At 34.4% G+C, this 27,405-nt stretch overlaps 1 protein-coding gene and 1 long non-coding RNA gene across 7 annotated transcripts; one reads left to right on the top strand and one right to left on the bottom strand.

Annotated features, from left to right (window-relative positions):
- Window positions 1-87: 87 nt before the first annotated feature.
- LOC127175245 (uncharacterized) lies at window positions 88-6,426 on the bottom strand. 2 transcript variants are annotated; one of them, XM_051126200.1, is made up of 7 exons: window positions 6,333-6,426; window positions 5,532-5,644; window positions 3,699-3,727; window positions 3,491-3,554; window positions 1,775-1,912; window positions 1,577-1,671; window positions 88-960 (listed from the first exon to the last, which is right to left on the bottom strand). In XM_051126200.1, exons 2-7 carry the CDS (start codon window positions 5,635-5,637, stop codon window positions 625-627), a joined length of 768 nt encoding a protein of 255 aa, XP_050982157.1. In that variant the 5' UTR covers window positions 5,638-5,644; window positions 6,333-6,426; the 3' UTR covers window positions 88-624. The 2 variants fall into 2 exon arrangements, with proteins under 2 accessions (XP_050982157.1, XP_050982164.1); XM_051126207.1 differs by having other exon boundaries at window positions 1,775-1,909.
- Window positions 1,813-25,686, top strand: LOC127175259 (uncharacterized). Of its 5 annotated transcripts, XR_007828966.1 has the most exons (13): window positions 1,813-1,934; window positions 3,473-3,586; window positions 5,565-5,733; window positions 6,273-6,406; window positions 7,833-7,873; window positions 8,297-8,360; window positions 8,441-8,537; window positions 10,936-11,108; window positions 11,251-11,364; window positions 12,364-12,410; window positions 12,634-12,786; window positions 21,380-21,489; window positions 25,105-25,686. It is a non-coding gene; the product is annotated as an uncharacterized LOC127175259 (long non-coding RNA). The 5 variants fall into 5 exon arrangements; XR_007828961.1 differs by lacking the exon at window positions 8,297-8,360; XR_007828967.1 differs by lacking the exon at window positions 10,936-11,108.
- Window positions 25,687-27,405: the final 1,719 nt, after the last annotated feature.

Below are 27,405 nucleotides of genomic sequence, written 5' to 3'. Positions count from 1 at the left end.
TCCTAATCTTGGATGGCCTGAAGGTGAGGACCTTTTCATTTTGTGACTTTACAAAAGAGCTCAAAAAACACACAAAACATTTACATATATTTTTTAAGAAGCTTTACTTGTGCACTGCATTGGATTAAACATTTTAAAAAGAAACATTGAAATACTAAAAAAACTACTTCTTGTTACTGTAACCTCTTGATCTCACCTGACAGTAATCAATGATTTCAGTAGCATCTGAAACTTAAATCCTTCATCAGAATATAATGTGAGTTTTGCTTGCAGTTGTATTTGCAAAAAGTGCCATTAAAATCTCAAGGGGTTTATGGTTTAAATCAAGTTACTATCAATTCTATGAAAAATACAGATTTTACAAAGCAAAAAAAAAACACACAAGAAGCACCAAATTATACACATTATCATCAACTGACTAAAGAAGTGCATCAAGATCTGGGAGCGCCAAAAACATATTTCACCCTAAAATCAAAAGAAAACACATTTTCCTAAAGACTATGAATCCTTGTAGGATCATTAAGATTATTTTGCATTATTTTCATGACAATTTAAGCATGTACATCATCATCCCTGTTTCTTTCTGCACTTGTTATCTATACATCACTGACTCTTTCTTTCTTCTTAGGTTTTTGCTTGTTCTCTTTCACTGGTTTCTTTGGTTTCTTCATCTGTTCTATGTCCTCCTCCTCTTCTTCCACTTTCTTGACCTTCTTCTTCTTGACTTTTTATCTCTTTGTCTTTTGTCAGTCTCTCTTTAGTCTCATCTACGTCTCGTTTTCCTCTTCTTCTGCGCTCAGTGAATCTCGTGTCTCTTTTCTTCAGGAGCCTGAGGTCTGGAAGGGGCCGGTGTCTGAGGCTCCTGGAAACTTTGCCACGAGCCGCTCTCTTGGATTTACCTTCATCATCATCATCATCATCAATCCACCAGAACAACGTGTCCCATAAGGAAGTGTCCGGCTAAGAGTATTAATTCAGATGTGAATAATTACTATTTTTTACATACAGATGTGTGAAATAATGTTTTTGTGCTTAAATCTATACCGTATTTCCATAGTGTTCCTGTGGTTAATAATTTTATACTGGATAATTATTACAGACTAACTGTATATTATTATTATTATTAGACTGTTGCTCATCAAATAAATAGATATTAATATGAATTATTGATTTAAACAGGTTTTTAAAAATAATTTTATCTGTATATTAGCATAAAGCTAAGTAAAAAAGTCAGTCGCAATGCATAAAATACAGCAATATTAATACCAAGTATTTTGAGGTCATTTTCGTTACCTTATTAAATAACTAAAACGCATTAAACGCTAATTGTGCTTGTATGAAAGAAAATAGTGCGAGTCCGCGGAGTTATACGAGACACATGAAAGTAGCACCGGTTTCAGTTACCAGATTGACCAATCAGAGTGAAGCGGTTTTAATTTAAGTGAAGCGTTTTTGCGCGCGAGACACAAGCGCAACGGTCAAAAATGTCCATCGCGCCTTTACATAGAGAAATAGCACTTTATTCGCCAAAGCGACGTCTTTACCTTTATTATAGGCTTTGTGTTTTTGTTCTCACCTCATGTGGTGTTATTTTTCCTCTTTTAATCAGAGTGTGTCTGTCGTTTAGTGCTATGAGGTCTTCACTGACGTCTTTACGGCCTCGGACGGCGTCTGCGTGAGGAGAAAACATAAGTCATTTTAGAGTTTGTTGTTTTTAGATGTGATTTGACAGTGTTTGGACCTGTTTTTTTTTTTTTGGAATTAACACACTTGCCGTGTATTCTTTGTAAACCGGAGCTCAGCAGCAGGATGGTTATGGCTGCGATTAAACACCTGTTCAGCGTCACACCTTCCCACGGCGTCTCGATCTGTGTCAGATTCTGGATGGACAGAGCTTTGCGTAACGTCGCTGCTGGACAGATGATAAAACACAGGTGAGTCGTTCAGGTGTGACAGTTTAATCCACATGAGGTTTAGACATGATGATGGAAAACAAAAATCGTACTCGCTTATGTCAGTTAATATCATTAAACTAACAAGCTGAAGACGCAAAAAGCGGAGGAACAGACAAACCGAATCAATTGAGTGATTCATTCACGCTCCGATTGATTCAAACGCCTGACTTCGATCATTCAGTTCAAGCGATTCACTAACAAAAACCAGATCGGATTGAGAGAGCCATTCATTTTCGAATTTCGACATCGCTTCTAATGATTTAAAAAAATAATTCACTACTTGCGTCCCAGTGTGTGTACTATCCACCCTAAATTCTATGTGATACTAATAAAATTAAATACTGTTTAGGGTAGATAGTGTTGATAGTATGCACATTGGGACGCAGGGCCTGTTTCGAAGCGCTCCAATCTGATCGTCAATCATTTGATTCAGATCGGGACTTCAAATCGTGAATCATTTGTTTTAGATCTGGGACTTCGGAGCGGGCTCGCGAATCATTTGATTTAGAGTTTACGAATCATTTGATTTAGGACTTCAGATCGCGAAACATTTGATTGGGACTTCAAATCGCGTATCGCGAATCATTTGATTCTGATCGGTTTAGCGAATCACTTCGCGAATTGAATGATTCGCGATCCGGGCCCGATTCTTTATCTCAGATGACTGGACTTTGGAGTGCGGATCTGGAATCGTTGATTTAGATCGGAACTTCGGAGCGGGTTCGCAAATCATTTGATTCATATCGGAACTTTAGAGAGCAGATTGGGAATCATTTGATTCAGATTGCGCGGATCGCGATTCATTTGATTTAGATTGGAATTTCGAAGCGTGGATCCCAAATCTTTTGATTCTGATAGGGATTTTGGAGCGGGTTAGCGAATCACTTCGCGAATTGAATGATTCGCCATCCGTGCCCGATTCTTTATCTCAAAAGATTGGACTTTGGAGTGCGGATCTGGAATCGTTGATTTAGATCGGAACTTCGGAGCGTGTTCGCAAATCATTTGATTCAGATCGGAACTTTGGAGAGCGGATCGGGAATCATTTGATTCAGATTGAAACTTTGGAGCGCGAATCGCGATTCATTTGATTTAGATGGGAACTTCGGAGCGGGTTTGCGAATCATTTTCTCATTTTTTTTTTTTTCTGTAATGAAACAGTTGAAAACCATGGTTAATTTGTGGTTACCACGGTTTAATCATATTAACCATGTTTTTTTTTTTTTTTTTTTTTTTTTTTGTTAATAAAGAATGTGTTGCCAAACAAAACAAAGTACTACATTTACACCTTATGAGGACAGAAAGGATGAATATGAGATTTTCTGACAGTTTTCATGTACTTCTCTAGATCAAAAAGAGAAGTTTAGAGGTTTATATGGAGGAAAAATGCTTTTGCATTCTCTCGCTAAATTGTTCCCTCGCAAACAAACATTTAACTAAATAAAAAACATTAAAAATTGATCTTGCAGTATTACAGTGAGTGTGAAATAAAATGAATATGAAATTATGTTTTGCAGGCAATTTGGGCAACATACTGGCACTGGAGACCGGATGTTCCCGTGGAATCATCTTCGGGACCTGCTGGACAATTGGAGCTTCCTGTAGGACACAGAAGGTTTATTAATGGAACGGTAAGTGTCTGTGTTGGAGGTCATGTGCAGATGGTTTGCCTGCATGTGATGCTTTAAACAGGCCGTGAATGTGGCAACGTGATTTCCAGCTGTCATGTGATATCAGACTCACCTCTCGCACCCTCCTCTGAGCGTACATCTCTGTAAATAACAACAACACCACATCAGACGCACATCACAAACAGCTCACTGAGGAATCAATACATTCTCAGTCATTTTAATAAAAAAAAAAGTGCTGGTTAACCTGATAATCCCCCCCAAAACATTAACAAAAACATTTAACAAAAACAACAATGTAAGAATAGATCTGGCTTATAATGTACTGTAAAAACCTATTTGCAAGGAGAAATTGCATGCATCTTTAAAGTAATATTGTTAAAGTTATGTTTTTTTTATTATTATGAATTTTAATGATGGTCAGTTATAATCTATAGCTTTAGAAAACACCTTTAGGACTCCTTAGTTTTAAGTGGATTCTAATGAAAAGATTTTATCAGATATAGTTTTAGATTGATCAGAAATAAATGTGTAAAAACTTTTAGAATTTTTGGGGTTTTGTGTGTTGTTTTATATATAATTTATTAATTTTTATAGATTTATATATCTAATTATTTCTTTTTTCCTTTTTTACCTGTTTTTCTTACAGGGTTATTATCATTAAAACTGAAACTAAAATTAAAACTGTTAAAAACCAGTTTAATTTCTTTAAATTTACTGAAGTAAAATATAGTTGCCAGAGCAACATTTCTCACTTTAATTTTGTTTAATTTGATGTACTAAAATAACTAAAATTAAAATAAAAATTAATTAAAAATGTAAAGACACATAGAAAAACAAAAACTACATTAATATTGTTAAAGTCATGTTTTTTGATTATTTAAATGATAGTCACATTTTAATCTGTAGCTTTATAAAACACCTTTAGGACTCTTTAATTCAATTTTAAGTGGATTCTAATGAAAATATGTTTAATCAAGTGGGACCAGATTTAGTTTTAGACAGAAAAAAAAAACTTTTATAATTATTGGGTTTTATGTGCTGTTTATATATATATATATATATATATATATATATATACACACACATGTAATGTATATTTAATTTATTTATTTTTTATTTTTTCTATTTTTTTTTTTTACCTGTTTCTCACAGGGTTATTATCATTAAAACTGAAACCAAAATTAAAACCATTAAAAAACAATTTAATTTCTAAATATAGTTGCCAAAGCAACATTTCTCACTTTAATTTAGTTTAAATTGATGTACTAAAATAACTAAAATTAATAAAAACTGTAAAGATGTATGGGAAAAACTAAAACTACTAACAACTACATTTAAAAAAAAAAATCCAAAATAAAAACTGATTCAAAATATTATAACTATAATAGTATTTCTGTAATACTATGATGTATTATCACTAATGTTAATGGATTTAAACACTAGTTAACCTGTTAATCAGTTAACGTTAAGCATTGAAAATGTTAGATTTAACAAACAATGCAGGTGATTTTATGGTACAATGCACTATAAAAAAGTAAGGATAAATAGCCTTATTTATGGTAAAGATCTATATACAATATTAAACATGCATGCACTTTCACAGTAAAATTATTAAAACTGTTTTTGATAGCAAAAACTGCAAGTCACATTATAGTCCATAGCTGCAGAGAGAGCTGTTGGCTGGTGTCATGTTGCTCGTGTCTGTCAAGGTTATTGTGATGTATTATTAGACTCACTGTTCACTTTAACACCGCAAATAGTGTGCATGCTTTCAGCCTTGATCTTAATTTAGAAAGAGCACTTTGTTTCCAAGACATCTTGACTCCTGAGGCTTTATAATTGAGTTTGAAACAGAAGTACAGGGTAGAAACATGCTTACACCTCCGCAAATCAGTGCTCTGCTTGTTTGTATTTGCTCAGCGAGATTATGTGAGCTCATTTTTACCTGCTCTGCCTCCTGTTCGCACTTGTCTGATAGGTTTCTGAGGAGGAGCTTCTTGCAGTGGTTTACCAAGTTCTTCTTCAAATGTCTCAAAGGTGCTTTCGTCCATAGCTCACCTGAGAAACAAGGTGAAATCTGAAAGCTAGTGGCCACATAAATCTCTAAAGAAATCCAGATGTGTGCTGAAACTTCTCAAACAGCGGAGGTAAATATTGCAAGACAAGCAGACAGGCAGAAAGCTAAAAATACTTGATCTTTTCAGAGCCTCAGCACAGTCACACCGCAGTTAATGTCACATTAAACATCTCAGAAAAACATAATGATCAAACGCAGCAGTGTATTTCCATGTTTAAGCTTCATGCATAATGCGAAAGTATCTATGGTAAATATTTCAGATTACAGTTTAATTTTTAAAAATGTAAAAAAGTTTTGTATTAAATTTTTCTTAAATATTTGTTTTAAAATTGTGATTTACAGGCCTGGGAACATTTTCTGATTAAATAGTTTAGAGCATAGCATAATTGTAATAAAACAAATTCCAAATAAACAGTTGGAAAAGTCATTTACGTTAATTAGTCAAATAGTGTAAGAACCCTGTAAATCTAAGGACCAGTTTATCCATTACAGTTAGTCATTTGTTAAAACACTGCAAATTACATTTTACTTTATGCTATTTTCTGTTCATTGTGTAAATGATCTGTATCTCACAGTGTCCAAACAATAACAGTCCTTAAATATCCATAGAGTCAGAAGCACATCCAGCCACTGGACGTCACCTTTGACCCCAGTAACACTGTGCCTTACCTGCATGGAGGTGAGCAGGAGACCCGAGGAGGAGCAGACGGAGAGGACGGCAGTGTGAGAGCACTTGAGCGTGTGTAGGTCACACACACAAACACACATGCTCTTGACAGCCATGCACAGGTGCAGCAGAATAAAGCCGTGCCATTACAGGACACTGTTAATTCTCTGGGATGAAGTGTGATTTGTTTAGGAGGTGAAGGCTGCCTGTCAGAAGTCTGTGCATTACAGTAGCATCTCAAATATGCACCCCAGAATATTAAACATTGTGAATCAACAGTAAAAGAAATGACTATGAGTGTAACTGAATGTGAACAGTGAAAATTTCATCAATAAGCCTCTGTTTTAGAATAGTTTAAGTGCGTTTGGTCAAATCATGATGATTTATAGGGGTTTCTATAGTTATTAGAAATTACAAGAGGATTTGGCTCTATTTAGTGTATTTTTGTGTTATTTAGTGAAGTTTTGGTTTTATTCAGGAATTTCATTAATGGACATTTTTAAAAAGACTTTCTGGGAAAATGTAGTTTTCTATCAAATATCAAACTGAAAAAGCTATATTTGTTGTAAGATAAAAAAATAAATGTATGTATGTATATGTGTATATATATATACACATACATACATGCATACATGCATACATATATATATATATATATATATATATATATATATATATATATATATATATATATATATATACATTTGTATTTGTTGTAAGAAAATTATTAATTTTCTAAATATATTTGTTTTAATTGAAGTTTTATTTATTTATTTGTTTATTTCTACTACTTTAAATCTGCCATGTAAATAACCTTTGCTTCTAATATGGTGTTAAATATATTTTTTATTTTATAAATATTTTAAAGTGTAAAAGTTATTCAAAAAATATGTCTACCTCTTGCATGTTGAATTTTGCTACAAAATCAGAAGTAAAAAAAAATAAGATATTCAATTTTGCAGAAAAGGAAACCGGTTTTAAGACTATTATGATATATTTTTTCTTTGCAACATTATTTTAATTTCTTTTGAATTTTATCCTACTTCAGGAAGCGACCAGTTAGGAAGGAACGCAGCAGCCCAAACATTAGTAAATATTATCAATATATATATATTAATTGAAGACAGATAAATTAATGTTAAACTATGAATGATTTTACATATTTTATTTAGTTTTTTTATTATTATTATTATTTTATGTTCTACTACTATGACATTTTATTTATTAAATAATAAATAAATAAATACATAAATATATAAATAATAAACATAAATATCAAATAAATAATTTAATTGCATGGGAGTCAGTCACAAAACTAAAAATATCTTAAAAGGAAGATACTCTATTTTACATGATAAAAACTATTATTTTTTTTGTTTATTTATTATTTTTTTAATGATTTACACAAAGATCAAGACATCCAAATAGATACCATAAAATAGAAAAACGGGAGATAAGAGATAGATTGCAATTAAGTACATTTTCTGTTCATCCCTGTTCAGGAAGTGACAATTTTGGAGGGAATGCAGCAGCGCAAACATCAGTAAGTATTATCAATTTATTTAATTGAATTCTGTGACATTGTTTTTCTGCATAAAAAGATTTATCCTGATCAGTTAAATGGTTAAAAATCTAAAAAGCAATCTTGACATGTTCATGTTTCTGAACTATAAATTGTTAATGCATAAAGAGAAAAGTGTAGGACAAACCAAACCAGATACTTAACTGTATGTATAATGCATCTGTTGCGTAAGTGTAGTACTATTAATGTGTGTAAAAATCACTAATGCACAAAGAGAGCAAGAGAGTCGTTCAGAGACAAACACTAGAGGACGCTGTAACTCCATAAGGTCTTTGTAAATGATGGTGTGTTTGCAAAGGAAGAAACATGGAAGCATTAAATCTACAGATCAACAAATCTGACCTGAATTTGACTGTGAATTCTCTTTAATCTCATTTCCACCAGCTGTAAGAGAAACAGAAAGTGATTGCTGAAATATAACAGGACAGGATCTAAATACCAAAGCCAGGTCTCTGTGTGTATATTAACACATTACAGGATTATTTTGGAGGTGGTAGTAAAATGTCTGCTATTCCTCTGATATCACAGGTCTTCCCAGTGGCAAGAGTTGCATCATGACAGACATCTAAAGCGGCGAATGAAGTGTCTTTCTCTCCTTCATGGCTGATTTCATTGCGATTAGGAGGTGAGACGGACTGACACTGTGTCCCGACTGCGCAGCCGAAGAGCTTTCAGCTGTCTGCTCTCATTAAACGTTCTGTTAGGAGGGTGAGACAGTATTTCAGATGTTGCAGGAGTGGAAATGGCGTCTCTGCGTGACCTTTCTCAGCTCAGAACGAGTCCTCGCTGTCAGCGACGTGCTTTTAGTGTCTGATGTTAATGCTCAGGTGGTGCAGACGGGTTTATGCTGCAGGACGGCTATGAAATCTTCAAGAACAATGAATGTTTCAGCTGTTACTTGCCATTTCACAGATACTTCTCATTTGGACGGCGTTCATTCAGTGACAGTTCTTCTCTCAGTTTAGACTGACCTCCATTAGACTATCACACCATGTAGGTAGATCAAAATATATATTATAATAAGTAATAAGTAAGGAAGTATCTTCTAAATACGTACAGGACAGACCAGGGCTAGTTGTCCCTTTTTTGTTTGTGTGTTTCTCAAGAAGTTTTTTTTTTAAATTATTTACAAAACCTGATTTTTATTTTTTTTTTTTTTTTTTTTTGGAGACCTTTTTATTATTTTTTTAATTCAAATAAAATTTAACAATTCAACCATTAATTTTCATAAAATAATCGAAAATAAATTAATATTTGCATGAATACACATAAACAGTCACTTATATATATGGGTCAAAGACGAAAAGGGGTTTAAGCATTGAAAAACAATAAGTGTAGCACTGCTTTAAATTGTTGTTTAAAAAAAAAAAACATTTTTTTTTTTTTTTTTTTTTTTTTTTTGGGATCAATTTTTTTATTGGTTTTGCATAGAAAGGGTCATATACAATTGTATACAATTGCTTCTTTACAAAAAAAAAAAAAAACAGCTCAGTCTGACCCTCTGAACCCCTTCAAACATCCACCCGCCCCCACCCCCCAGTGGTCCCCCAAGTCCAGGCCACCTTATAATAAACTTGCAATCAAACAAAGTAAAATACATACAATAATAATAATAATAATAATAATAACATAAAATAAAAAGAAATAAATGAATACAAAATACAGATACAGGTATGTGCAATATAACAGATTTAGGATAAGCAGAGTAACACATAAATCATCAGAGGTTTGCAACTTCAAATTATATATATATATATATATTTTTTTTTAAAGTTTTCTGTTCAATTTAATTGCATTGTTGTTTTTGTTTATCTGAGGAAAAAATAAATATCTCAAATTTTTTCCCTAATTTACAGAAGATGCCCACTAAAATGTCATTCAGTGTAACAATCTTGTCAGGCATATTTACAACAAAAATCAAAAGATGAATTACTTTCACCCCAAATACTAATTAGTTGTAATTCTACATTTTTAAAATGTTCCACTATCCTAGATTTTGCCCGTTTGTCAGTAAGAATTTTTTTACTAATTTAAAACAGTAAAATTTAACATGCTCCCTTATTCTTTTATATATTTTAATATGTACAAATCGGAATAAGAATGTTGTTTGAATTTTGACATAAATATTGTTACGCTGAATGACAATGTAACATTATTTCAACCAAATTTTGACATTTTATTCTCCAAAAACTTTTGAAACCTTAAAAGTAGATACTTTACTTAAATTTAATGTCTATGGACACAAAATCACTTGTAAATTTCTTTTGATCTGAACATCTTAACGTCTTTGACCCATATACGTGTGTGTGTATAGTCAATAAATTCTAACAGTAAATAATAGAGTAATTGATACATTTAACAAAAAACAATTAAAAATAGTAAAAAAAAAAAAAAAAAATTGAAAAATTAAAAATGTGACAACTTGCCCCGGTCTACCCACTGAATGAAATCTATAACTTGTTAAGAACAGCTTAATTCATAATTGCGCTCATATTTTCACAGCTTTATGAAATATACTTTATGGTAATGTTTCTGAAAGAAGTCTCTTCTGCTCACAGAGGCTGCATTTATTTGATCAAAAATACAGTAAAAGAGTGAAATATTTTTACACTTAAAATAGCTGTTTTCAATGTGAATATCTGTTAAAATGAAATTTATTTCTGTGATGCACAGCTGAATTTTCAGCATCATTACTCCAGTCTTCAGTGTCACACGATCCTTCAGAAATCATTCTAATATGCTGATTTCCTGCTCCACAAACATTTCTGATTATTAGCAATGTTGAAAACTGCCCAATATTTTTGTGGAAACTAATGTATTTTATTTTTTAGGATTTTTTTGATAAATAGAAAGTTTAAAAGAACAGCATTTATTTGAAATGTAAATCCTTTGTAACTTGTCTTTACTGTCACTTTTGATCAACTGAATGCATCCGTGATGAATAAAAGTATCACATTCTTTTTCAATCTTACTGGCCTCAAACTTCTGAACACTACGTTATATCTGTCTGAAGTACATTTCAGATCTATTTCAGGGTGAGGCGCAGACGCAGCGGGGTTTCGACTGCTCTCATGTGCACCTGAGCGATCATCAGTAATAGTGTCTCTGCTAACAGTGACCTGAAGCCCAAACAAATGATCTTGAGTCTTAAAAGTGCTTGAGGCCTTTCTGAGCCGCTGCCAGTGTTTAGTGGAGGGTAAGAAAGTGGGCTACCGTCGCCCTGGGCCTCTCAATGCTCTAAATACACCAACACGAGCGAAGCTACAGCGGGTCTGTGCTGGGTATCGTCCCGCTTTATTCACTGTGAGAAATGACACTGTTTTTTGTTCCTCGTAAAGGACACAAGCTGAGCGCTCAATAAACCAGATCTCGTCCCAGGACACAAGACTGCGCAGATGGGCTGCAAAGCGCCTTGATCTTTGGCAAGGGCAAGGAGCCGGATTGGAGCAGAGGTACGGCTCTATGGCTTTCTCCAGGCACTTTCTGATTGTAGTGAAAGCAATCATGACATTTGTGTGGTATGTTGGCCTTTCTCATGATTTCAACACTTCAGTTAGACTTAGAAATGTGTGAATGTGTTTGTATTTGAGTCTGCAGGATCCGTTTCTGCTTTCACTACTCTATAATATTTGCCCAATAACTTTTTACCATGTTATTTTGGAGATTTTACAGGATTGTGACAACCACAATACTGGCTGTCTTCATTTTTAACACTAGATCTATTGTTTTATTATCTACACTACCAGTCAAAAGTTTTTGAAAGGTAAGATTTTTAATGTTTTTAAAGAAGTCTCTTCTGCTCACCAAGCCTGCATTTAAAATACTAGGCTACCTAGAAATTGATACTTTTTATTAATTAAGGATGCATTAAATTGATCAAAAGTGGCAGTAATAACATTTATAATGTTACAAAATATTTCTGCTTTAAATAAATGCTGTTCTTTTAAACTTTCTATTCATCTGTGAATCCTGAAAAATAAAATATCACAGTTTCCACAAAAATACTGGACAGCACAGCTGTTTTCAATATTGATAATAATCAGAAATGTTTGCTGAGCAGCAAATCAGCATATTAGAATGATTTCTGAAGGATCATGTGACACTAAAGACTGGAGTAATGATGCTGAAAATTCGGCTTTGATCATAGAAATAAATTACATTTTACAATATATTCACATAGAAAATGGTTATTTTAAATAGTAAAATATTTTACAGATTTTACTGTATTTTTGATCAAATAAATGCAGCCTTGGTAAGCAGAAGAGACTTAACATAAGCGGTAGTGTAGATGTGATTCTACCAGATGTTTTTCTATAATGACTGCAGTGTATAATAAGCTGTTTATTTTTTGGAATGAGGAAAGGCTGTTCTATTACACACGTCTGCCATTTAACGTGAGTGTAGCATCTGTTTATATCAGCAGTCTTTTAAGTCATTCTGAACTTCCTCAGGATCTCATTTCCTGCATCTGTGAGCTCAGATTAGATCAGATCTGCAGGTACGTTTCTGTGCCTTATAGATGCAAATGCATGCTTTATTGAAAAACACTAATTATTTAGCTTTAGTGTCCAAGCGCACTTGAAAGCACACAAATTACACTTGAATGTTAATGTTGGAAACATCGAAAATAATTAGCGGTGTTCACATAGTCAGTTTCTCACACTTGATGTGAGATTTTAACTTTTATTAAAATACAACATTTTGTTTTGCTTGTTTTACAGACACTTTGAGACATCAGATGCACCGTTTACAACCATAAAATGGTTAAAACTCCAACAGATGCACATTAAAGGAGGAACCTCTACAGTCCCATCTACAGACCAGAAGATCACAGAGATACGATAAATCACCCAGAATGCCCTAGCATCATGCTGGTGAGTTGTGCACAGGCGAACATCGCTCATATTTTCTTTAAAAGATGTAAAAATATTGTGGTTCAAATGAAAATCTTGCATGTTTGGGTGCATGGCTGAGCCTCAGGCAGACGTGTGTTCATATGTCTGCTTTAGTATAACAGCCTGTCCATCACACACACATACACACACACACACACATGTTTGAGTAGGATGCAAACTATGTTTTCAGACACGCACTCAAACTCAGGCGGACAGACAGAATAAATGCTGGCGGTGTACAAATATGCTCAGCTACGTTCCCTGGAGTTGATTCCGAAAAGAAAAGTTCCCTGAGTTTCCTGTTGAAATTTTTATCAAGGTGTTTCAACTACTGGAATACAGTACATCAATGTAACCATGGCAACGTCTCCAGCAGCGCTCTTTATAAACTGACTTCTGAGAGCTCATAGAGGTGTGTGTGTGTGTGTCACTTCAGGTTCGACTGTGACTGACGTGCACAGTGTGAGAGAATGAATAGATATTTTAGACATTTCGAACAGGAAAGCCTCCATATTTCAGCTGATTTACAGAAACCGGTGTGTGCTTTTATTATAGAGGCTCTGTTTATAAATCTAGCAAGCTGACTACCTAGACAGTATTTTAAGGCACCGTAGACAGTCTCCCGATGGTGTTCTGAAAGGTAGGCGGCATAATTATTATGCTGGAGGACAAAAATCAAGGCGTAGCTGCTATTTTTTGCCTTTGCAGCACTAGATGCTCCTTAAGTGTTTACATTGCCAGCAGATGCAAGCAAAACTGTGTTGATTTTTGGATTGTGTGAGCAAAATTCACCTGAGGAGACGATTACGAAGTCTTGTTGTGGATAAATTATATCAATTATTTTTGTTTACTCTTTGGCTGTTTTGATAAAGCAGGCAGCATCACATTATCTGCATTTGACAGCTAGGAATGGCTTATACTTTGAAGAAATAGTAAAAAAAAAAATGTTGGCATGCTATTTTGAGATGATACGTGCCTTCTAAAATTGCATAGTATATAGTGCATAGTATGATTGCACAGTGTGTAGTAGACTTTCCAGCTGAGCATTACAAATAAATGTTTTTAAAAAGGTCTCTTCTGCTCACCAAGGCTGTATTTAATCAAAAATACAGTAAAAACAGTTAAATATTTTTACAATTTAAAATAACTGTTTTCTGTGTGAATATCTGTAAAAATGTAATTTATTTTTGTGATCAAACTAAATTTTCAGCATCATTACTCCAGTCTTCAGTGTCACATGATTCTTCAGAAATCATTCTAATATGCTCAACAAACATTTCTGATTTCATTTCTGCCGGCTGCAATTTTGCATCTACACAAACTTAGTGCCGGTCACGGTCATGCGCTGCGTAATATCGTTGCGTCTGTTGCACCCATGGTACAGCAGCAAAGTTTCTTGATTACTACGCTGGAATGAGAGTATAGTTCCTAGCCATATCAGCCTAGAAAATCACAACTTTTCATTTTTCGTCGGTCTTAGTACATGATGTAACTACAGAAGAGTTAAGTTTTAAATAGGAAACATATCGTCATTATATATGGTCATTTTAGAGCGAAATGCTATCGGTCTAATCAGATTCAATGATCTATGCTAAGCTATGCTAAAAGTGCTACTGCCAGACCCGGAGATCGGCTGAATGGATTCGAAAACGGTAAAACTTAAGTGTTTAACTCTAGGGGAGGTGGACAATGAGCCTATTTTCAAAAAAAAAGTGGAGTGTTCCTTTAAGAACTTGAATTTGACTTTCAAATTTAAGGCCTTGAAAATAGCAGTATTCCTGAAGAGCAGTATTCCTGAGGTACTGGAAAAGTGCTTGAATAATTAAAATGCAATGTATCTTTGAAAGAAGTGTTTCTTTTTTTTCAATAAGCATGTACCTTTTGATTTAGATCGGAACTTTGCACATCGCAAATAATTAGATTCAGATCGGAACTTCAAAGTGGGTTTGTGAATCATTTTGATTCTCGATCCACGCTCTGAGTTCTGATCTGAAATGATGGCTCATGAATCATTATTCATTGGGGCTTCGGATAGTGAATCATTTGATTCAGATTGGAACTTTGAAGCGTGGATCCCAAATCTTTTGATTCAGATCGAGACTTCGGTGCTGGTTCGCGAATCTTTTGATTCAGATTGAATCTTCAGAGTGTGGATCATAAATCATTTGATTCAGTTCGACTCTTCGGAGCGGGTTCGCAAATCTTTTTTCTAAATTCTTTTTTATTAAACAGTAGAAACATCAAATCATTAAGGCAGTACAGTTAAAAAAAAACAAAACGAATAAAAAGGAATGAAAGTATACTCATACACAAATCCTTTAGAAAATTAACTGCGGTATTACCATAATAAACCACAGTTTTACTACAAATACCATGGTTAAACTCTGGTTAGTGCGGATAGTCAAGTCCTTGAAAATCAAGTAGTGCTTGAAAAGTCCTTGAAAGTCCTGGAATTTCATTTTATAGTATCTGTATGAACCCTGTAATTCCTTGGAAAAAAAAAAAAAAAAAGCTTTGAAATATGTTATAATAGTCCTGTCTGTGTAGCATTAAATTAATAATAAGTCTCAAATGTTTTTAATATGCATTTCATGTAGGGCAGTTAGTATAGAACCACCCAATATATAATGTACAACGCTTTATAATTATATATAGCTCTTCATTCTCTGGTAGTTTGTGTATGGCTGTTAGAAGAGAAGTTCGGGTGACATTGAAAGATTTAGTGCGGTTTGTCAGAACAAAACTTTATTTCTCCAGACCGCTGGAGTTTGAAGGAACTGAAGCTTCTGCTCTGATTCATATTTCAGCTGCTGGTTGAAGATTTAGGTCAATATTTAACGTCACAGAAACATCATTAAAATTCACAGACTGCAAAGAGGGATTTTAGGAGACGAGGAGAGGGTGTGTCATTGAAAAGAACATGAGGAGAAATAGATAGCTTGAAGATATTAAAAAACTTTTTTGGGGTGGTTTAATCTCACAAGAGAACATGCTCAAACCATATTTGATCTCTAAATCTTCACCCAAAAAAGAAATGATATTTTTAAGCTTATGTTTTGATTTAAAAATTAAGCCTGTTTTTTACTTACTGTTTATGAGTTTTATTATCGTTTTATTTAGTTGTAAAATGTGACCTGGATATAACCTGACAGCTTTTGAGATTCATTTTTTAAACATTGTACCATTTTGCTAATTTTTAAGTACTATGGTTTATATCAAAGTAGCATGGTTTTACCATCTGATACTATCACTACACATTAGTACGTCATTGTAAGGCGAAATAGAGAGAGAATGAGCAGGTTTGTGTGTTAAGTGAGTCACTCGGGTGAGTGAGTGTGTGTTTATGGAAATTGAGTGAAGTTTGTCTGGTGTTATTGGAACAGCCAGAATGATGGAAAGTCACAGACACTCAATAATCTCTCAGTCCTCAGACGTGTGAGATCGACTCTGAAATGACTGTCAGCTCACAAATGCATTTCTGTTAGTGACACCTAGTGCGCAGCCTATCTAGACAGCATTTTAAGGTGTCATAGCTGCTCTCCAGACTTTTAGGTTGTTCTAAAAGATAAGAAGCCTAATTTTCACCAAGCAGAATCAAGTCTCCTGTGCGCGTCATAGTGACTGGGCGATACAGTGTGATGCTTCTGTGCGTTTCTGTGAAAGTGTGTCAAACAGTCACTGCAAAGTTTCTGGGTTGACAGCATGATTTAAATGCATGATTGAAAGCGATATTTGTGATAACCTCAAAAATGTTTATACTGTATGTCGAAATAGATTCAGTATGTGCGTTAAGACTTGCATGCAAACTAATAGATCAGCCAGTTATGTCATGTTGCTTGCTTCATGTGTTCTTTTTTTGCCACTCGCTTTGTCACTTTTTACGAAGATTGGACTTTTCTTTTTTTTTTTTTTTGTTTTTTTATGTAAATAATTAAAAAAAAGACTTAGTGACCACTATGTCTGCATTATTATTATTATTATTATTATTATTATTATTTTTATTTTTAACTAATTTTGTAGTAAACTGTTTGTTTGTACTTCATAACAGCAGTCTTAAAAAGTTTTAATTCACAATTCCACTATTTAAGGTTTTAAATTTAGAGCAGAAGGTCTTAAATGGAAAGTCATGACATTAAATGTTGCATGAACTGCAAAAAATGTGCAACTTCTTTTGTGTTCCAATATAATTATTGAAACATCCTTAAATCAAGATACATTAACATGAGACACAAAATGAGAAAATCTTGCTTTCTGAGAAATTCAACAATGAAGTGAATTCATGCTTGAGAACAAATGTCTGTCAATGAGAAATAAAATTTTTTCTCTTTTAATTAAATTGATTTTTCTGAGCCCGTTGGAAGATACACTTCTTTTAATCATAAACTCCCTTCAATTTGATCAGTTTAACAGAGAACAACTTTTTATCTTCTGTCAGTTTGTTTTTTAAGAAAATGTATCTTGATTTAAGAATCTTCAGATATTTTCACTGTAAAACAAGACCTAAAGCACTGAAGAACATCGCCTTTTTGCAATGTTATCAGAAGAAAAGTTACTTCCATGTTCTAGTCTTTAGGAGAAAGTCTTCAAGCCTTTTTTTTTGGTAATTAATTATTTTCAAAACTAAAAAGTGTTGCTAATACAACTCATTGTGTGAAATTTACATTTAAAGAACATATTGATGAATTGTTCCCATCAATTTATTCCTTAATTAATTAATTTATTTTTTTACTTGGTCTTAAAGTCTTGCATTCACCTTCATAAAACCTGCAGAATTTTGTTTTTACATTTTTTTTTTTTTCAAGAGTCAATGCAAAAATATAGATGTTTCGAATAGATATATCGAATATCGTCAAAATGTAGAGAAATACGCTAGCTTCACATGAGCAACAGTGTTTATGATGCTACCTGTATTTGCTTTGTATTTGTGTTGTTGCATACATTTTTTTTTTTATTTGCAGTGTAAAATTGCAATGCATTTAGCTGGTGGTGGTTGTTTTTTTTTTTTTTTTTTTTTTTTTTTTTTTTTCTCCAGTGTTTTTGTAACCATGCCAGGTTACAAGAAGTTAAACTTTGGGGGTTGAAAAAAGTATCCCAAGACACCTGCGGTCTTTCCATTCCGCTGTGCTGCGTTTAGCTGTTTAAAAACGCAAGAACACATCCTGTGTGAACGGCCCCTTGGAAAGCAGTATACTGTGAGACGCTCACTGGGTTTTGGAACCGATCCAGTGTGTGTGTGTTTAGGGTTTGTCAGCAGTGAATGAACAGTGTGTGTTTGCGCACGTCTTGTTCCACAGAAACACCCACACACAGACATCCATTAAACGGTAAGCCAAGAATGAAATCAAAAGACTCTAAAAAATCTTCCCCTGCTGATATAGAAATTACAGCCTCGGGTCTGTTTACCTGCTCCAGATTCACAGATTAAACCTCAACACGCTCTGAATCTCAATAACGGCACTTCGTAAAGATCAGAGGCGGAGTTTCCCTGTTGCATCACATCAGAATCGACAAGATATGTTTATGCACTTTTTTTTAATGCACAAAGGCAGTATAGATTAAAGGAAACATTGTATTACATGATTGAAAGTTGATTATTGGTTTTTGCGTAGTACAGCCGACAGAAAACAAGACTGCTGATTGTAATGACTTGAATTGATTATTTACTCTTTCACAGCTTCTCCAGCCACTTTATTTCCTAATGCATCGGAAATAGAATGATTTTAGTATCAAATGTGGATATCAAATATTTGATATTTGAAAGGCTGATCAAATTTAGTCTCTGCCCTTCTAATTTGACCCTTAAAAAAGTTACACACAGGTTTATGAAGGACAAAAATGTCCATGTTAAAAAAACACATAAAAATTGGAAGTTACATTTTAAATAAGATCCTTGGCAGATTATTGTTGAAGTTAAAAAAAAAAAAAAAAAGTTGAACAAAAAAAAATTTTAACCAAAAAAGTTAAAGGTTTAAGTTTATGAAAATGCTTTATGAGCATTTTATATGAAATCTATATTTTATGAAACATTTTGAACTCAAAAACTGATAGAAAACTAAAGCCATAAATCTAAACAAGTTGTGTTCCAAATTTGAGGTTGATATCTCAAAAAATTAGCTTTTAGTAAGATTTTGTTTGGGTGCAGTAGTTTTTCTATTAGATTCCAGCAAAACTCCGCTGGCATACACAGCGGTGGGATTTGTGATTCGCAGTACAGTATAATTTCTCTCTCTCAGACATTACATGTGTGCACACACAAACATTTTATTTAGGACATACATACAAACCACACTCTGACATCCATACCAACATACACTCACAATTATAGCTGCATAATTTATCCAATTGACTCTATAATATACTACAATATGCATAAGCAGAAAACATGAATGAAGCGAGTATTTGCCAATCTTGAGAAAATGGCACCATCTAGTAAAAAATAGTAAAAATTTTCATTTTGAAGCCTTGCCAACAGAATGAAAGTGTATTAACAAATATTGCATCAGTCTTAGATGGTTTTAGGATTAAAAATTGCAGTTTTAATGGGTTTCAATGAGGACATTTTTGTCCTTAAGGTCCTGAGAGGAACACTTTTTGTACCTAGTGTAAAATAGATCTATTGAATGAAATGAGGGTGAAATATTAAAATTCCAATAAAAATACACACCTGTGCCAAAATGTATGCAGTTGGCATTAACACAGGCAAAATGATAAAAAAAAAAAAAAAAAAAAAAAAAAAAAAGCTAAAAAGGACAAAAATATCCATAAGATTGCACAAGGGTTAAACACCTTTGTTTTTAGGTTTATAACCCTCAAATATCCCATGCAAAGTCTGTTTTTGCACTAATGCATTTCTGTTTAAGAAATTAGGATTTTATTTTCATATTATTGAAGGAACAGTCCATACATACAAAGATGGAAAAATGTGCTTAAAATTCAGCATTCCATAACTTGCTCACCAATGGATTCTGTGCAGTGAATGGGTGCCGTCAGAATGAGTTTAAACAGCTGATAAAAACATAATAATTCACAAGTAATCCACACCACTCCAGTCCATCAATTAACATCTTGAGAAGACAAAAGCTGAAATAAATCCATCAAGATGTTTTTCAACTAAAATACAAGTCTATAATCCATAATAACGCTTCCTCCAGTGAAAAAGTGGTCTGGTCTGAATCAGGAGAGAAATCTGACCAAATCAACCACTGTTTACAAGACAAAACTGCTTTAAACAAATATGTGGGAGGATTTTGATGTGAAAGACAACAGAAAATTGGATGGAGCGTTATGGATTATGGACTCCTGTTTTAGCCATTTTAAAGTTAAAAATATCTTAATTATGTATTAGTTTCTTACAAACATGCAGCTTTTGTCTTTTGTTAACTGATGGACTGGAGTGGTGTGGATTACTTCTGGATTATTGTGATGTTTTTATCAGCTGTTTGGACTCTCACTCTGACGGCACCCATTCACTACAGAGGTAAGCAAGTGATGGAATGACACATTTCTCCAAATCTGATGAATCAGCAAACTCATCTACATCTTGGATGCCCTGAGGGTGAGCACATTTTCAGCACATTTGAATAAACTATTCCTTTAATGCTGATGTCTTGATCTTACACGGAGTGTTTTAAGATCAGATATTACTTTAGTCATAAATACAGTTTTATTCACATGCCCGAACAGCAATAAAACTCTCGGATGGAACAGTCTTTATGTCCTGTATATATCTAGATGAATGTGCCACACACACAGCAGCGGTGGACTGATGAAACAGTCTTGCGGGTGTTTGAAAGTTCACAGCAGTGCTGGAGCGATTCTCAGCACCCGCTACATGAGGTTGAACGCACGGACGACGTGACTCTTTTACGAATGCGTCTACAGCAGCCGCGCACGCGCAGTAAGTGGGGAAATCAGGGCGTTAAACATTTTGAAGTGGGCTCCTGACTGTTTGACTTTGGTTGGCAGATTTTAAATTGCATCTGGACCGGTGGGAGTTTGGTCGTGTTGCCATCAGTGGATTTGCTCAAAATCATAGATTACATTGTCAGGCACCTCGCCGGGCGCTCTTCAGCCCGCTGTGCGCAAAGAATATTATTGGCACAAAGAATGTTAAGCAGACGAGTCTCGACTTTATGTGCGACGTGATTCAGACCCACAGGCCTGCGGTAAAATAAATGTAATGATGTTATTACCTGTCGGACAGATCATGCAGTGACATTTACAGTCTGACCCGCATCCCATCATGAGGTTTCACATACTGTAGAATATAAATCTTTATTTTCTGAAGAAAATATGAATGACACTTGCCTGTGCAAAACTAACTCTCTCTCTCTCTCTCTCTATATATATATATACATATATTGTTTATAATTCAGAGGAGCTGTTGATTTCAGAGCACATGTGCTGTGTTTCTATATCATCTGAACACCCTTCACATTTCCTGAGAGCTGTTCAGATGACTCTAATTTCCTCTTCACGTAGCCTTCTGGAGAACAGCCTCTCTTTGATGCACCTCTTTCTGCTGTTATTGTTTAGTTTTGCTCTTATTTATTTTGCTCATCTCTTGCTCTAGGTGAAACAGAAGTTATATGAGCGCTGCTGGTCACAGAATATTAGATCCAGTAAGGCCGGGATGGAAACCTCTCAGTGAGCCAATTGTCTTGTGTGAGGATGTTCAGCTAAGTATGTGTCAAAAATGCAACACTAACATACTGCTCACTGCATACTGTACAGCATACACTGCCTACTAAACATATATATTTTTTAATAATATGTAGAAAAAAACAGTATGCAACGAGTAGCAGCATGCATCCAACTCGCTATCAACACTAAGGTCATGGCATAAATTGTTAAATGCAATGCAAGCCACTTTGGATAAAAGTGGCTGCCAAATACATAAATTCAATGCTACAATATTCTCATAACACTCTGTGAGTGGCATCTAGTTATGATCTCAGGAATTTTAGAATCTCCTTTTGCAATTTTAATGCTTTTTTTAATTTAAAATGCCCTTTTTCTGAGCAAATTCAGTCACACTTTCGTACTGTGTACGAAATATACATACATGTAGAAAACAGTTGCATATTGTGCACTTTATATGTGCAGTATGTATATTGCACATTACATGCACATTAGTCTGTGCATACTGAAAAACTGAATACTGTGCATGGTACATTTTATACTGCAATATACATATTATTTGCTGCATTTTCTGGCAAAAACATGCACTTTAGTCTATGCATACTGAAAAATTGTATACTGTGCATGAAATATATACTGTATACATATTGTTCGCTACATATTTTGGCATATTATGAACATTAGTCTATCCATACTGTGACCAGTATATTTACTTTACCACAGTATACATTTTGTTTGCTTGTAAATATATGCACATTAGTCTGTTCATACTGAAAATTGGATGTTGTGCACAGTATGTATACTTTACACGGAAGTATACATACTGATCCCTGTATTTTTTTTGGCAAGTTCATACATGAGCATTAGTCTATATGCATACTGAAAGCTTGCATGCTGTGCATATTATATGCTTCATGCTACAGTATGCATATTGTTTGCTGCACATTTTGGCAAATGCACATTTCTGTATACAAAAATTTGCATACTGTGCACTGCATACTACTAATTTTCAAAAATAGCATGTGGTGTTCCATTCCAAACCAGTTCCTCCTAGAAAAGATGAAATATCGGATTAGACATTGTATGCATGAAAGTAAAGGGCTAAATTCTTAATACTGCTCTGATAATGACATGAATATTTATTTTTACTAATAACTTCTGAATTGCTTTGACTTTGAAATGACTTAATCATCATCTTACAGCACGAAGCGTCTCTAATCCCTTTATGTGGAGCTCATCGGAGTCGAGCATTTGTCATATATCAGTTCTGAAGTCGCTCGCTAGAATCGGCCCCAATCCCAGTTCAGCTGACATGTCTTTGTCCCTTCAAAGTGCCCTTTGATGTGTGTATGCGTATGTGTGTGTGAGGGGATTTTGTGCAGGCTGAGCTACTCTCTGCGACCTTGTCGGCCGGCTAAATCTCTCCGGAGTCGCTGGCGTGCATATTAAGTTCATCAGCGTATCGGAGTGGCTTTGCGTCAGATGCAAGCAGAGCGTGAGAGCTCAGGACTCTTATCAACCAGTCAATTACGAGCATTAACCGTCCTGACAGCGTTCTGATTCATGGACGCGCCTCACACGGGGCGCACGGCAGGCCACAGATGAAGAGATGGTAATTAATACATGCCGGCCCCTCGAGACCGCCCTACAATCTCTCTGCAAATTGCTCCGTCGATATGTGCGCTTTTCACTGCTTGTACTTCAGCCTGGCTTCTGTTTCAGGGCATCCGTAGCGGTCTGTTTACAGGCAGCACGAATCCGAAGGCCATCGGGGTGACGAATGCCAATGGATGTCTTGTGTTTGGACTTGTTTAATAATTTGAGATGGGATTGCTCTGTGAACTTTTCGCTGTCTGCATAAAATATGGTGCACGTTGTGGCTTTTCCGGATGTGCGATGTTCTACAGAGTGTCTCAGAAGGTAAGGTACAAAAGCCTTCACTGGGGCGGAACCCTTTCAAAAGTGACAGCTTTTGTACCTTTTATTCTGGAAGTGTGTCTTATATTTACAACCCAAAACCAAAAGAAATATTTTGCATATAGAAAAAAAGGATGTGCATCTTTAACATTGACATTGAAAATCTGTGGTCAACTTGGTGCAGTGCTTGTCACTTATTTACGATGGCATTTTAGTGCCATGTTAAAAAATAAAAAAAGAGCTAAGATTTTGAGAATAAAGTCGAAATGTTATGAGAATAAAGTTTAAACATTTCGAGAATAAAGTTGAAATGTTTAGAGAATGAAGTGGTAATATTTCAAGAATTAAGTTCAAATGCTACAAGAATAGAGTCAAAATATTTGGAGGATAAAGTCAAAATATTTGGAGGATAAAGTTGAAATATTTGGAAGATAAAGTCGAAATACTACAAGAATAAAGTTGAAATACTACGAGGATAAAGTCGATATACTACAAGAATAAAGTCGAAATACTTCGAGGATAAAGTCGAAATACTACAAGAATAAAGTCGAAATACTACAAGAATAAAGTCGAAATACTTCGAGGATAAAGTCGAAATACTTCGAGGATAAAGTCGAAATACTACAAGAATAAAGTTGAAATACTTCGAGGATAAAAGTTGAAATACTACAAGAATAAAAGTTAAAAAAAAAACTACAAGAATAAAGTCAAAATACTTTGAGGATAAAGTCGAAATACTACAAGGAAAAGGTTGAAATACTACGAGAATAAAGTCGAAATACTTAGACGATAAAGCCAAAATACTACGAGGATAAAGTCGAAATACTACAACGATAAAAGTTGAAGTACTACAAGAATAAAGTCGAAATACTTGGACGATAAAGCCGAAATACTATGAGGATGTAGTCGAAATACTACAAGGATAGAAGTTGAAATACTACAAGAATAGTCAAAATACTATGAGGATAAAAGTTAAAAAAAAAAAAAAAAAAAAAATACAAGAATAAAGCCGAAATACTTTGAGGGTAAAGTCAAAATACTACAAGGATAAAAGTTGAAATACTACAAGAATAAAGTCAAAATACTTCGAGGATAAAGTTGAAATACTACAATAAAGCCGAAATACTTATACGGTAAAGCTGAAATGCAATGAGGATGAAGTCGCAATACTACGAGAATAAAGTCGCAGTACTACGAGGATAAAGCCGAAATACTTTCAGAATAAAGTCGAAATTATGAGAATAGTTGAAATGTTTCTAGAATGAAGTCGTAGTATTTTTCTCATAGTATATGGACTTTATTCTCAAAGTATTTCAACTTTATTCTCATATTTGGACTGTTCTCGAAATATTACAACTTTAATCTCGTAATCTTAGATTTTATTTTTTAACTGGGCACTAAGCTGTTTAAGCCGTCGTATTTATGGTGTAGAAAAGCAGAAATTATTATTGTAAGCATTGTGTGTTTTTAGATCGGATATTAATTTAGTCACATACAGTTTTATACAGATGCTCAAAAAATGCTTGATCTGTGATGAAGCAATGAAAATATCCCTTATGTTGCATATCTACGTGTCACCGTAAAACCAAAACAAAAAATATTGTGCATTAGAATTTCTTTTTCTTTTTTTTTTAGAAACAAATACAGATTTTTTTGCAAATTTCTCCAATATTCTTTTTAATGTCATATAATTGATGAATATTTAATTTTTTTATTTCTTTTGATTTTTGTTTTTGACAGGTTCAGCCTTGAAGACAGGAAGTCTCTGTTCTTCAGATGAAAAATTCGTCTGTAAACACACTCGAGCATCTGTAAGACACTCCATCCCTATAAAACACAACAGATCCACCACATCTGAGCTGTTATTGCCTGTCATCACCCGATGCTTTTCCTTCTGTCTTTCTGTTATCTCTCCATCTCTGGCTCCCGTCGGGGCACTGTTGTGTCCTCTGGGTCTGTAATCGATAGCTCATTTCACACCACACAGTCAGTCCCTCTGTATTGATAAGCTCACCAATTGAATCCGTCTCCACCAGCTGTCAGTCAGACGGGAGTCTGTAGGAGCGGAGTGAGATGACAGATGCGCTTGAGAAGCGTGCAGGAGTGTTTCTAAATGTCACTTTAATGTTTTTTTTTGCTCAAAGTGTCCTTGAGTTTGTTTTCATGGCTTTGAGCTGCAGATGCGTCATGTTTAGATCATGCCATTCTAAGTATTTTACACTACTGTTCTAGAGTTTTTAATAATTTTATTAATGAAGGGGATGCATTAAATTGATCAAAAGTGACAGTAAAGACATTTATAATGTTACAGAAGATTGCTTTTTTAAATAAATGCTTTTCTTTTTGAACTTTCTATTCATCTGTGAATCCTAAAAAATAAAATGTGTCACAGTTTATGCAAAATATCGGGCAGCACAACTGTTTTCAACATTGATGATGATCAGAAATGTTTGTTGAGCAGCAAATCAGCATATTAGTATGTTTTCTGAAGTATCATGTGACACTGAAGACTGGAGTAATGATGCTGAAAATTCAGCTTTGATCACAGAAATAAATTACAGTTTAACAGATATTCACAAAGAAAACAGATATTTGAAATTGGAATAATATTTCACATTTTTTACTGTATTTTAAATAGTTTCTGTCTTTCAGAAATGTTTAAAAATAGTGTATGTTATGTAAGTGTGTATGACTTCTGTCAGTAATTAGGTGCTGTCACTTCCAGAAACCACAAAGCCTTGGAAATTATTTGTTTCTATGGTAACACTCATAATGCCAAAACGGATCTATGTGCACATTTGTCACTCTAGATTCTTTACAAGAAGAGAGAAATGTAAGATGACGACAAATAGGTGAGGATTTGAGACATTTGAGATCAAGTCTACATTGAATCTCATTTCTATCTAGGAGAAAAAAATTGAGATTTTAAAGGGATATAAAACTATTATTAATACTTTGTTCTGATGTTGTTATTATGCACTCTCACCTGATACTATGTTCCGGCATTTGTGGTTTATGAGGACACAAATGTGTATAATGACATGGGTACTACAACGTAAACATGGTTTATGAGGACACTTCCTGTGTCCCCGTAAAACAAAAGCTTAAAAAGCTTAAAAAACATACTAAACAGTGTTCTATGAAATTCAAAAAGTGTGCACAGTCTCCTGTGAGGGCTAGGTTTAGGTGTAGGGCGATAGAAAATAGGGTTTGTACAGTATAAAAACCATTACGCCTATGGAGAGTCCCCGTAAACCACAAATGCAAGAGTGTGTGTGTGTGTTTCTCTCAGAGTGAGATGGCCGAAGTCACTGATGTGCAGCCTTGTGAGTCTGACTTTAATCTCTTTCTGGCTCCTGAAGACGCCTCGAGACAATCATCCAGCTGAACCTCCAGACGTATCCAGACTGTCGAGTCACCTGAAATCGTTTAGCGCTCGCTCTGACAGGAGGAAAAGGACGTCGACTCAATGTAAGACGATCAATAAATATCATTGGGAAATAATTTATTAAATCAAACAGGCGGTGTAATCGAAGAGAGGTGCTGAACGTGACCTGAGAGAGCGATTGTGATCCCCACTTGCAGGTGAAGCACCTGAATGAGTTAATTGGCCTTTATTAAGTTTGCTGTGACAGTATACAGTGGTTTGCTTGTAGTGAGTTGACTTTAGACCATCCAAGATATAGATGAGTTTGTTTATTCATCATTGCATCTCTTGCTTACCAATGGATCCTCTGCAGCGAATGGGTGCCGTCAGAATGAGAGTCCAAACAGCTGGTAAAAACATCACCAGGACTCTGTGCTTACTTTTCTTTTAAGGAGCACCTTCTAATGAATAATAAAAAAATCTAATCAAAAATTAGCCTTCCCATTACAAGGTGATATTTGACTCCTTAAAATGATTTACAGGGGAATTTAGTTTTTACCTTTGTAATGGCCTTTTCCTAACTTTATTAAAAGTATGTCATCTTTTGTCAATTTTTAAAAAAAAAATTAATTAAAACAACAGAATAAGAACAAGTAGAATGAGTTACCAATCAA

The sequence above is a fragment of the Labeo rohita genome, chromosome 2, assembly GCF_022985175.1.
Source record: "Labeo rohita strain BAU-BD-2019 chromosome 2, IGBB_LRoh.1.0, whole genome shotgun sequence".
NCBI classification, from domain to species: domain Eukaryota; kingdom Metazoa; phylum Chordata; class Actinopteri; order Cypriniformes; family Cyprinidae; genus Labeo; species Labeo rohita.
The sequence above is the reverse complement of the archived record's forward strand: the minus strand, read 5'-3'. Positions and strand labels throughout refer to the sequence as shown.